We start from the raw sequence: 12,137 nt of genomic DNA, 5'->3' as shown, positions 1-12,137 counted from the left end.
ACAAGTATATTTAAGCAATAAGGCATGAGAGAGAGGTATATTTAAGCAATAAGGCCTGAGAGAGTGAGGTATATTTAAGCAATAAGGCCTGAGAGAGTGAGGTATATTTAAGCAATGAGGCCTGAGAGAGTGAGGTACATGGCCCAAATACCATGGCTAAGGGCTGTTCTAATTTACGACGCCACGCAGAGTCCCTGGATACAACCCTTAGCCGTTGTATATAGGCCAAATATAACAAACCCATGAGGTGCCTTATTGATATCATAAACTCGGATTCATTCGTCCAATTATTCCGCTCTTCTCTTTGGTGTGAACAGGAACGATTCACGCTACTAAATCAAACAATTGGAAAACGAGACGGACTTGTGTTGCTCTAACTAACCTTTCCCTTTGTGGTAGAGTGCTTACCCACTGGATGTTGTGGTGCTGAAGTTTGTACTTGTTCTCACACATTTTATAATCACAAACCATTAGTTATTATTCAATTTGCTGGTGCAAGAAAACGACAAAGACGATGATGACTAAGCTGGATTCGGGGTCGAGATCATGATCCCAGTCATGTGCTTATAGCATTTATCTTCAAGAGGTCACTCAATCAAATGTATTTAAAAAAAGCCCTTTTTACATCAGCTTTCATAGATAACCAGCAGGATCAGATAAAAACAGTGATGGCTATAGAAGACAAACACTTCAACGCTTCAAGACTCAATATCAATTTACATTTCATAGTCAGGAATTCAAGGTGGAGTGGATCACATGAGGTTACAGGGTGGGACCTGTCACATTACGATACAGGCTTCTTGAGGAACAACTCGTTCAACAACTAGTACAGGGGCCTGTGATCTATTGTTGAGCTCCCTCATTAACATTTCCATCTGTTTATTCTGTCCCACAGCCTGCTTCTTGTAGTCATCCAGCAGAGCCTTCTGATTCTGGGTATTCTTGATATAGGCGTCCCTTTCCAATTGATTCTTCTTCTTTATCTCCTCGATCTCTTGGCTCAATAGATAAGCATGCACATTATGACCCTTCTCCAGGAGATCTTTCTGCTCCTGCATTCTGCGTTCCAGGGTCCTGTTGAACTCCTGCTTCTGTTGCTTCCTCTCCTCCTCCATCTTCTCTTTCATCTCCTTCAAGTACTTCTCCTGGCTAGTGCGATTTTTCTCAATTCTGCGCTCCATCTCTGCCTGTTGCTTCCTGAATGCTGCCTTCTCCTGCTCCAACTCAGCTGTTTTCTTCTTCTCAGCTGGAAGAGCCAAGGAGAGAGATAAATAAGTAGGAAAACTGGACAGTTTCATACACATTAAAACCCCCTAGAGTCTATTAGCACAACGGTGACCTTCTTCGCGAGGCATTGGAAAACCTCCCTGGTCTTTGTGGTTGGACTGGAAATAAAATCATATCATTCAAAATAGCAGATACTGGGCCTCCCGGGTGGCGCAATGGTTAAGGGCGCTGTACTGCAGCGCCAGCTGTACCATCAGAGGTTCGCACCCAGGCTCTGTCGTAACCGGCCGAGACCGGGAGGTCTGTGGGGCGACGCACAATTGGCCTAGCGTCGTCCGGGTTAGGGAGGGTTTAACAGGAAGGGATATCCTTGTCTCATCGCACACCAGCGATTCCTGTGGCGGGCCGGGTGCAGTACACGCTAACCAAGGTAGCCAGGTGCACAGTGTTTCCTCCGACACATTGGTGCGGCTGGCTTCCGGGTTGGATGGCGCTGTGTTAAGAAGCAGTGAGGTTTGGTTGGGTTGTGTATCGGAGGACGCATGACTTTCAACCTTCGTCTCTCCCGAGCCCGTACGGGAGTTGTAGCGATGAGACAAGATAGTAGCTACTAAAACACCATGAAATTGGGGAGAGAAAGGGGTAAAATAAAATAAATAGCAGATAATAGCAAAATGTTTATTTGTAAAATATGTCGCAATTTATATGTTCTAGTCAATCACCAATAATACTTTTAACTCCATAATACTTAAAGTTGTATTTTTGGGCGGAGCCTGGCATTAGGGCGGAGCCACTGGTCTTGTTTTCATCTTCCAAACATTAGCCTAACACAGTTGATTTCTATTTTCTAATTGAAAAAAAAACATTGAGGTGTGGCTTACCTTGGATTTGTTTCTCATTTTCAGTCAGTTGTTTGTCAGCTTGCAGGATGAAGTTGGTCTCTGTACTCTTGTCCTTCAGGAACTGCTCCAGAACCTTCTCAGCCTGCAGAAAAAACAGGCCTTATAGGTTGTTGCATTGATTTTGATTGAATGTTGAATTGTTCATTACTGACTAATGATGGATGTTTTTGATTCTCTAAAATTATGATGTTGCTGTTTGGTTTCCAGCTCTTACCCTGACTCCTTTGTTAGGTTCGGCACGGTACTGTGCCACTATGTTGTCATGGTGATTGCAGTAAAGCCTATAGCCTCCTGGTGTGGCGTAAGTTCCCTCCTTCATCCCCTGATCCATCAGAGCAGACAGCTTCTCCAGAAGGGCCTTGCAATTCTTCTCTGAGGCATCCTTGTTCTGTTTGAAAAGGTCGGCGGAGTGGTTGCTAATGGCCTCCTGAAAGATTCATTGGGAATGTTCAGAATCAGATGTGTAAAATAAGATAAACAATCAGACAATTATAGAAAGACAGTTCTAGAAAAGGTTTATTACAGCATGCTAACATTGGTGAAGACAGTATAAACCACATGAGAAACACAGCAGCTGTAAGTCAACATCAATACAATAACACGTTGTAGATCAGAATGATCTCTAAGAAGCAACATTTTATAGTATACAAGGTCAGGTTGACCTTCAGCTGATACTAGCTTGAGACATGTGACCCCGGTATGAGCTGATTCTAGCTTCAGATATGTGAACCCTGGAATGAGCTGATACTAGCTTCAGACATGTGACCCCAGTATGAGCTGATTCTAGCTTCAGATATGTGAACCCTGGTATGAGCTGATACTAGCTTCAGACATGTGAACCCCGGTATGACCTGATACTAGCTTCAGACATGTGAACCCCGGCCAATAGTGATTAAGAGTTACATATTGGCTCCATATCTATATTAGGCTTTTATTCAACATTGTGTTCTTTTAATCCAAGATTAAAAATCTAATCTGAGCAATGATTTTAACAGTAGTATTGTTTTGTCTCTAGAAGTTAATTGATTGAGGAACTGCACTGCTTGGTCATATAACACCTGGTGTCATTGGGTCTTACTGGTGTTACTGTTACAGGTGACTATCATTTTGTTGCATAAGCCAAATCAATCATTTTTCAATTGAATGCCCTTGACAATGTTAGAAATGCATTGTGTGAACCAGGCACAGATCTAGAATGATGATCCATACCGCCAGAGCTTTCAAGAATTCCCAATTTTCATCTTTGAAGGATCGCTTCAAGAACGCCTTTGTGGCCTGGGTCTCTGAGCGAAGATGGTTCTCTGACAGCTGTTTGATGTCCACTGGGAATAAGGCCTTCACATCCTCCATTCCCTTCTGGTACACCACCAGGCCCTCATCCACAGCAGCCTGGTTCTCAATTTTAGCCATGGCCAACACAGCATTCTCCAGACAGGGCACATTGCCTTTGGCAATGGTCTCCACATAGGTGTTCACCAAGTGCCCCAACACTGCAATCAGAGAGATGGGAGGAAAAATATGAATGTATGTATTTAGTGCTACAATAAAATGTAGAATTAATATGTATCCGTTTTCACATACTCTACTGTAGGTGGATGTCTGACTCACTCTCTCCAGTCAATGTGTGTCCCCCTATAAGAGTCTTCACACGGCTCTCCTGGAAAATAAAGCGGCAGAAAGTATCTGAGACCGCTCTGAAGCTTTCAGAAAGCTCAGCCTCGTCCATGGAGTCCAGTCGTTGCATGTTGTCAGGAGTTGTAGGGGAGGGGAACACAAAACACTTGCGTGAGGGGAAGAAGGTCCGGATGCAGTCTCGCGGGAAGTTGTAGTCATTGATCTTTTTACTAGTACCTGAAAGATAACATTGACATTACTAGATTTTTTAGTACATGCAGATCTTGGGTGTTTCCCAATAATATCTCCTTTCTCCTCCATCCTATCAGAGCTCTTGCAACATGAACTGAGATGTTGTCAACCCAATCAAAGGATCAGAGAATGCATCTAGTACTGAAAGCATAAGTTACAGCTAGCTAGCACTACAGTGTGTAAAGTGTGGTGATTAATTGACTAGTCTAACAGATTTTAACAAATTAATTTCTTTAAAAATGAAGGGGAAGTGATAGAGTGTATATTTTGTTGCATTTTTTCCCACTTTCATTTAGCTAGTGAATGCAGCTAGCTTGTTTAGCTTACTCAAACAACCGGCTAAAACAGAGAGGGATGCTATGTTACCTAGCTGAATATGTATTGCCAACACTGCAACTCTTCCAAGGTAAGCTTTTGGTTTCAGTAATTTATTGTCACTGGGTTCCGCCGGTTTAACTGCTAACTGCTTGCTGACTGTTAACTGTAACGTTACTGCATGAATGTAGCGGGTTTAGTAACACCTTTCTTCTATTAGCTATGTTGACTATGACGTTAGCTAATATGGCGATAATGATGTAGACTGTGTGTAGTAGTTAGCGGTTATGATATGAAGGTTTGACTTTGATTTTTGTTTAGGCCTGGTCACAGACAGCTGATGTGTTGTGCACTGAAGTCTACAAGCAAAGGGAAAAGGTGAGAAGAGGAGAGCGTGAAGAGGTGAGAAAGAATTATATATATATATAAATATAATAAGCAAAAAAAACAGGGATTAACATACCTGCATTTGTCCAATAGAAACTCTCGTTTGCAACTGTTGGACTAATGATTGCACCCTAGTTTAGCTAGATGAAGGCAAGAGTGTGCAAGGCGGTATTGAATGTGTCTTTCACCTTGATTCAACTCCAACTTCTCTCTCAACCAGTTTACGTTGTAAACTTTCATTCATAGGCTAGATTGTAGCAACCTCATGTTAGGTGTTGGGAAAATTTGAGTATCATGTAGTAGCCTAACCTTATCAATGTTATATTAAACTGGGTGAATGGAATATGAATGACAGTCATCCAATATGCTGTAATAGAAATAAGGTCACGCTCACGAAAAAAAAGAATCGTCCTCCCTCATCTTAAACGTCATCGACCGACGCTATTTCATTCATCTGCATGCTCTTATATTTAGCCTCACATAACATAAGCATTACTAGGCTACTATTACTTGAAGTGTTTTCCCATGCTCTTTTCAGGACAACCAGGGCTACAAGGAGAACAGAACAATTTGACATAAATATTTGCATTCGTGAGTTTAATTTCAAATGTTAAAAAATTAATAAAATACGGTCCTTAACAGAAACCTGATAAAATATGAATTCATAAAAATGCTGTCCAGAAGTCCAGAAATTGTTTTCTCAGTGGGAAAAAAAAAAAAAAAAACTACAGTATTATAAACACGATGTCCTGGGATTTCCTATGATCTTCTATGTAGAAGAACCCCTTACAGTATTATAGACACTATGTACTGGGATTTCCTATGAACTTCTATGTAGAAGAACCCCTTACAGTATCATAGACACTATGTCCTGGGATTTCCTATGAACTTCTATGTAGAAGAACCCCTTACAGTATCATAGACACTATGTCCTGGGATTTCCTATGAACTTCTATGTAGAAGAACCCCTTACAGTATCATAGACACTATGTCCTGGGATTTCCTATGAACTTCTATGTAGAAGAACCCCTTACAGTATCATAGACACTATGTCCTGGGATTTCCTATGAACTTCTATGTAGAAGAACCCCTTACAGTATCATAGACACTATGTCCTGGGATTTCCTATGAACTTCTATGTAGAAGAACCCCTTACAGTATTATAGACACTATGTCCTGGGATTTCCTATGAACTTCTATGTAGAAGAACCCCTTACAGTATTATAGACACTATGTCCTGGGATTTCCTATGAACTTCTATGTAGAAGAACCCCTTACAGTATTATAGACACTATGTCCTGGGATTTCCTATGAACTTCTATGTAGAAGATGTAGAATTTTGCGCGTCTAAGCTTCTCACATTGGGGTCATAATGGTCATAATAATAAACACACAATGTTTAAAAAGGGTTGTGAATGTGGGACTCAAAGTGAGACCCTACACACGCCCCCATCCGGCTCCTGTGTGCTCTGTCGCCAGTTAGGGTGAGGCTGCTTGAAGAGAGATGGCGGCCAGATTCGGTGGGTACCCCCTGCTGCCTGTGTCTGCCTCGGTCAAGCACCTCTCTTCCCAGACATGTTGATGAACGGTCCGGTCCCACCCCAGTAAACCGTTTCCTTCCTGGACTTTCGAGACTGGCCTAGCTAAACAAGCACAGCATATAACTAGCTATTCCTACCTGCCCACGGTTGAGTTGCTGGGGTAGCTCTCTTGTTCAGAATATGTAGCTTAAAGTCGCTTGGTTATTCTAAATAGACTGCATCGGTCAAAGATGCTAGCTAGCCTACCTTGCCAGAGCCCTATTTGCTTCCCGCAGGTTATAAAGTCTCATGGAAGCACTACGTATGTTGGAAGGTTGTCTATGTTTAATATTCCCCGCTTTGTTACCCCACGTTCCACACTGTCAACGGGGTTCAGGGGCTAAATCAATCTCTCCAGGGTGAGAGTGAGAAGTTGGGTATTTGTCCACAAGGGAGCGCCCCTCCCCCATAGGTGGCTCATTACTGAGATTCATTGCTGATCCCTGCCTGTAGCTCACTGGTGTCTGGTGATACAGGTTATGGTCTCTATAGGTGATTAGTTGCTGGTAGCGGAGTTTAGGGAATGAGTAGGGTTGGACACGACCACCCTATTATCCCACACAAAGTCTCTGTGGTTCATATGAGCCCCCAAATGAGCGGTCTGTCTCCAGCTCTACTCTTTTCATTCCTGGGAATTATATTCAATTACTATTTGCTCCAGTCTGTTACAACAGCTGTCTGTCCCATTCCCAGGTATGTTACAATGTATTTTGTCGCCAGTAGCTATGACTGGTCTGTAGGGTAACCTCCACGATAAGGCTTTTCCCCTTGGTCTATTTTTTAATGCATGCCTTCCAGCACTGGGTGCCAGCCGGTTGCCGGAACGCATCTTACCGCCTAAACCGAGTGAGGCTCATCACTGATCGCAGGAGCCTGTGAACCCAGAGTGGGCTAGGCTTTAGGCAAACCTTGGCACATGAACACAGGTTTTTCAACTGAGTTCCAGAGTGTTCACGGGTCTAAAAACTGGTGTGTCTCCCACATATGAGTTAGATGAAAAGTATCCATCTCCACGTTCAGACAAACAGTTGTCAAGAGTGGTGGAAGAATCTCTCCCAGTCCCAGAATTTCATTGGCCTTGTCTGGCGTGATTGTAAATCCTTCAACCGAAGTCACGAGAGTGTGAATCTCCATAGTATGTTGTTCTCCTTCAGGGAACAGTAGTTATAGTCATAACATTACACTTTGCATCATACCGTGGTATATTGTCTGATATACACACAGCTGGAATGCTGTTTAAACCAATCAGCATCTAGGTCTCAAACTACCTGGTTTATATGAATGAAAATCACCTTTCTTGAGCTGCAGGGAATTCTCCAGATACTGGTCTGGAGTGATTTCTCTGCTGTCGATCTCGAGCTGTAGAGTGAAATCTCTGACGGTCCACACAAAATTAGGAAAGAACTGCATAAACTGTGTGCCCTCTCCTTCCTCCTCATCGCCAGTGGAAGACTTCACCTTGATCCTCTCTGTCAGCTCCTTCACATATCTTTAGGACCGGTTGAGGATTGATATTGAAGATCCCAAAGCTCATGTCAATGTCATGCGCAGTTTCTGTACAGGGACTTGAATTTCAGGGAAGTTACAAACAAACAAACAAACAAACCAAGTAAGTTTAGAGTTCAACTGACACAGTAACATAATTTGTTTGAAAGTCACAGACATTGCTTTAAGTCAACATCAGCTCTTAAAGTTCACAAAAGCTAAGAGTCAATCCGGCGAATCGGCATTCTGTGATTTCTCAAACCCTTCACAGTTTCCAGAGAAACAAAGTGACTACGTAGCACTGATGCAACATGCATATAGTATATTTAATTAATTAGAACATATTTAAGTGGAGCATTATTACATTTAAATTCTCTACCATATCAATGATTAGGTCTAGCCTACAATTAAATAATGTTAAAAATATACATACAAATTCATGAAAATGTTCATCACAATTAGCTAGGCTACCACTAATATGGCTGAGATTACTGTCAAAAGCCTAACAAGCAAACTATCATATCAAATAACACAACAGATTATGTCCGCAAGATGCCACAGAATGGAGCCAAATGATCAACCAAAAGGATACTGAAGCTTCTCCACAGCATCATTGTCGATGGTCCCTCGACTGTTGTAGACCAGAGTACTGCTTAACAGAATGGCCAGCGAGAAGATCCAGGCATCATTCTTAGAATCTCCCTGAAACAAGTATCACAACATGTATCGGATCTCTGACGACATAATCATCTTGTTTAAATGATGAGGGTGCAGATACAGTATGTGTTCACTGTGCTTTGTTGGTAAATGAAGGAATGTGAATATGTCATGTGGATTGTAAAGAGATTGAACTTTGACCTCCTACCTTCTCCACGTCCCCCAGTCCCTCCGTATCCAGCAGCACAAGGGTGTGGTCTGTTTTTTCAGGATGAGGGGGACACCACATCCAGATGCCCTTAGTCTTAGACTGGATGGTGGCTCCAAGGGCAAAACCTAAATCAACAGAGATTGATGAGGACATTTACAGTATAAATATTAAACCAGCCTATAACACTGTTACAGAGCTGGACCAGAATTACTGCAGACCAGAACTAGCTAGCTACACCTTAGAGCAGAGTTAGTTAGTACGGACCAGAACTAGCTAGCTACTAGCAAAGCCCAAGACCAGAGTTAGTTAGTATGGACCAGAACTACTGCAGACCAGAACTAGCTAGCTACTAGCAAAGCCCAAGACCAGAGTTAGTTAGTGTGGACCAGAACTACTGCAGACCAGAGCTATTTTGGGAGAGTTTGAAATTGTTATCTTTTCCTCAGGACACGGGCATTTTTGTTCATAGAAAAAACACAGAAATTAATAAATAAAATAAAAAATGAATATATACTGTCAAAGTCAGAAGTTAACATACACTTATGTTGGAGTCATTTAAACTCCCTTTTCAACCACTCCACAAATGTCTTGTTAATTAACAAACTATAGTTTTGGAAATCCGGTTAGGATATCTACTTTGTGCATGACACAAGTAATTTTTCCAACAACTGTTTACAGACAGATTATTTCACTTATAATTCACTGCATCACAATTCCAGTGGTTCAGAAGTTTATATACACCAAGTTGACTGTGCCTTTAAACAGCTTGGGAAATTCCAGAAAATTATGTCATTCTTTCTTAAAATAAAGTGGTGATCCTAACTGGATTACATTTTTACAGATTAAATGTCAGGAATTGTGAAAAACTGAGTTTAAATGTACTTGGCTATGGTATATGCAAACTTCAGACTTCATCTCTATATATCGCAATCTATTTTATTGCAACAAAATCCTTTCTTTTTTTTGTTAAATATATATATTTTTTTCTGCCATAAAAAGACTGTACCAGTTTCAAGAATCCCTGTCCTACTATCTTTCTACAGTTATTACTGTATTGAGTTGAGTTTGAGTTGAGTTGATTTTATTTTTACAGGGACAGTGCACATTAATCAACATTTCAGTAAAAGTGCCGGTTTTAGCCAGCCGGCTAATTTTCAACCGCAGTACCTGGGCAGGTTATTAAAAACAATTACAATGTAGACAATAGCAACATAGGACAAGCAAGACATAGCATACAGACAGAGCAACATAGGACAAGCAAGACGTAGCATACAGACAGAGCAACATAGGACAAGCAAGACATGGCATACAGACAGAGCAACATAGGACAAGCAAGACGTAGCATACAGACAGAGCAACATAGGACAAGCAAGACGTAGCATACAGACAGAGCAACATAGGACAAGCAAGACGTAGCATACAGACAGAGCAACATAGGACAAGCAAGACGTAGCATACAGACAGAGCAACATAGAACAAAAAGCAGCAAGACAAAGTTCATAAAAGCAACAAAGTGTTTCCACACCTCACAAGTTACAGACAACAGACATGGAAAGCGGCAACACACAGCTAGGGACCATGTTCACAAATCTGATTGACCTTTAGCCAGGTCTTCAAGCATTTTGTGAAAGTGTGATATGTGGTGCAGTTATGTGTGTCTGATTGCAGTGTATTCCAGACATGGGAAGCTCTCACAGAGAAAACAGATTTACTAAAGGTGCTTTTCCTTAAGGGAACTATACAGTCACCTCTCATGGCAGACCTTGTGGATCGGCTGCCATATGTTTGGGTTTTCTGTTTAACAAAAAATACTGAGTGGAGGGGGAGCCAGGCCATTTAGGATCTTGAATACAAGACATGCATCGGTGTATTGCACAAGATTTTCCCAACTCAAGAGCTCATGCTTTCTGAGGATGTAACAGTGATGATGGCTATTGGGCTTCCTATCAAGCACTTTGAGAGCCTGTTTGTAGACAGACTGAATAGGTCTTAATGTTGTACAGCAAGCTTGGGCCCAACTAGTCAAGCAGTATGACAAAGTAGTAGGGGAAACTTAATGTATGATGTCAAAACCTGTTTGTAAAGAAATATATATTTGTCTCTCACCACTTCTCTTCTGAGCCAGCTTGTTCATGAGGTAGGACTTTCCGGTGCGATACAGCCCGACCACAGACACAACTACAACTTTCTGTTTCAGTCCCATCAGGTAGTCGATGGCCTCTGGTTCTACGCAAAGCTCTCCGTCAGCGTTTTTAACGAGGCACATTGGGGATTCCATGGTCAAGTGGCTTCACAAGATCGCTTAAAAGCAAATGGTTGATACAAGTTAATCATCATTAATACTTATTTAACCTCTATGATGTTATTCCTTATCATGTCAATAGCAAAATACAACACATTTTGCCATCATATACCATTTAAATTCCAATAATGATCTGTAACAATAATAAATAGTAAATAGTTTGACAGCATCTTAAGACACAATTCTAATGCAGGAATCTCCTGCTCCAGTCCAGTAGTGACTGGTTCTACAAGCTTGAATTGTAGTCCAGCACTAACATGCCTGATTCAAAATATCAAGGTCCAGACTGAAGATCATCATTAGTAGATAATTTGACACAGGTTTGTTATTGCTATTGGTGTTTGTCTGCCAGAGTGATAATACGACATGAGAACAATTCTACAGCCAAATCAGGGTGGGGCAGCTGATATAGATAACCTCTAAAACATATTGATCATGACGGAACACCTGCGGTGGGAAATGTTATAAATGTCTCTTCATAATTATTCAACGATCAGAGTTTTTCAGTTTGGTATCTTTAGTACAAGCAATAGGAAAGTGATCACTTTAATAATTTTTAAAAACGCCACTGTCCAAGCTCTTATGGAGTCAATTTGTCAGGATTACGTCAACCAGCGAAGAGTTTGAAAATAATTACCATGAATACCTGTGGGTTTGGAAATCAGAAGAGTCAGGTTAAAGTCAGGCTTGATACTCACATATCGTAGTTTTCGCTGAGAGTCAAGGATCCTCTGCAAACCAATTTGGCAATGATGGCCTAAGCAGCAGGCTGTTTAAAGGCTGCAGACACTGAAAGTGAAAGTGACCTCCTGTCTGGTGAAACTCATTCATTACCTAAGTTCTACAATAATTCATCACAAGAGGAACTGCTGTGGAAACTACCCCAGATTGTAAGGGGGAAATTTGTGGTGATAATGTTTCGTGGAAGGGGGATGCAGACACTTTTTTTTGTTGCCCGTGCTACAGACGGCTTTATCGGGTCACTAATACAGAACTATTAAAGACACTGTAGAAAAGGCCCATGGAGTTGGTGGAATACTCCTTTAATTCATTGCCATTTACTCAGCTGGGCCAGGGGCGCTTTAATTAGGTCAGGTGGAAATGTCCGACAAATCTCAACTCCATAAAAGGAGGAAATTGCCATCGCCTGATCTCGCTGCTTTCTCTTCCTTAACTCCATCTGATCCAGAAGTTCTGTGCGTCCA

General features: G+C 41.5%; 1 protein-coding gene across 2 annotated transcripts; it reads right to left on the bottom strand.

The window, feature by feature from the left end:
• Positions 1–522: 522 nt before the first annotated feature.
• LOC135572188 (guanylate-binding protein 1-like) lies at positions 523–11,794 on the bottom strand. Of its 2 annotated transcripts, none has more exons than XM_065019574.1 (10): positions 11,631–11,791; positions 10,737–10,931; positions 8,628–8,755; positions 8,355–8,464; positions 7,570–7,766; positions 3,738–3,980; positions 3,339–3,619; positions 2,344–2,556; positions 2,109–2,211; positions 523–1,246 (listed from the first exon to the last, which is right to left on the bottom strand). In XM_065019574.1, exons 2-10 carry the CDS (start codon positions 10,906–10,908, stop codon positions 780–782), a joined length of 1,914 nt encoding a protein of 637 aa, XP_064875646.1. In that variant the 5' UTR covers positions 10,909–10,931; positions 11,631–11,791; the 3' UTR covers positions 523–779. The 2 variants fall into 2 exon arrangements, with proteins under 2 accessions (XP_064875646.1, XP_064875647.1); XM_065019575.1 differs by having other exon boundaries at positions 1,216–1,837; positions 11,631–11,794.
• Positions 11,795–12,137: the final 343 nt, after the last annotated feature.

This window comes from Oncorhynchus nerka, linkage group LG1, assembly GCF_034236695.1.
Source record: "Oncorhynchus nerka isolate Pitt River linkage group LG1, Oner_Uvic_2.0, whole genome shotgun sequence".
Taxonomy (NCBI): domain Eukaryota; kingdom Metazoa; phylum Chordata; class Actinopteri; order Salmoniformes; family Salmonidae; genus Oncorhynchus; species Oncorhynchus nerka.
Note: the sequence above shows the minus strand (reverse complement) of the source record. Positions and strands in the feature narration are given on the sequence as shown.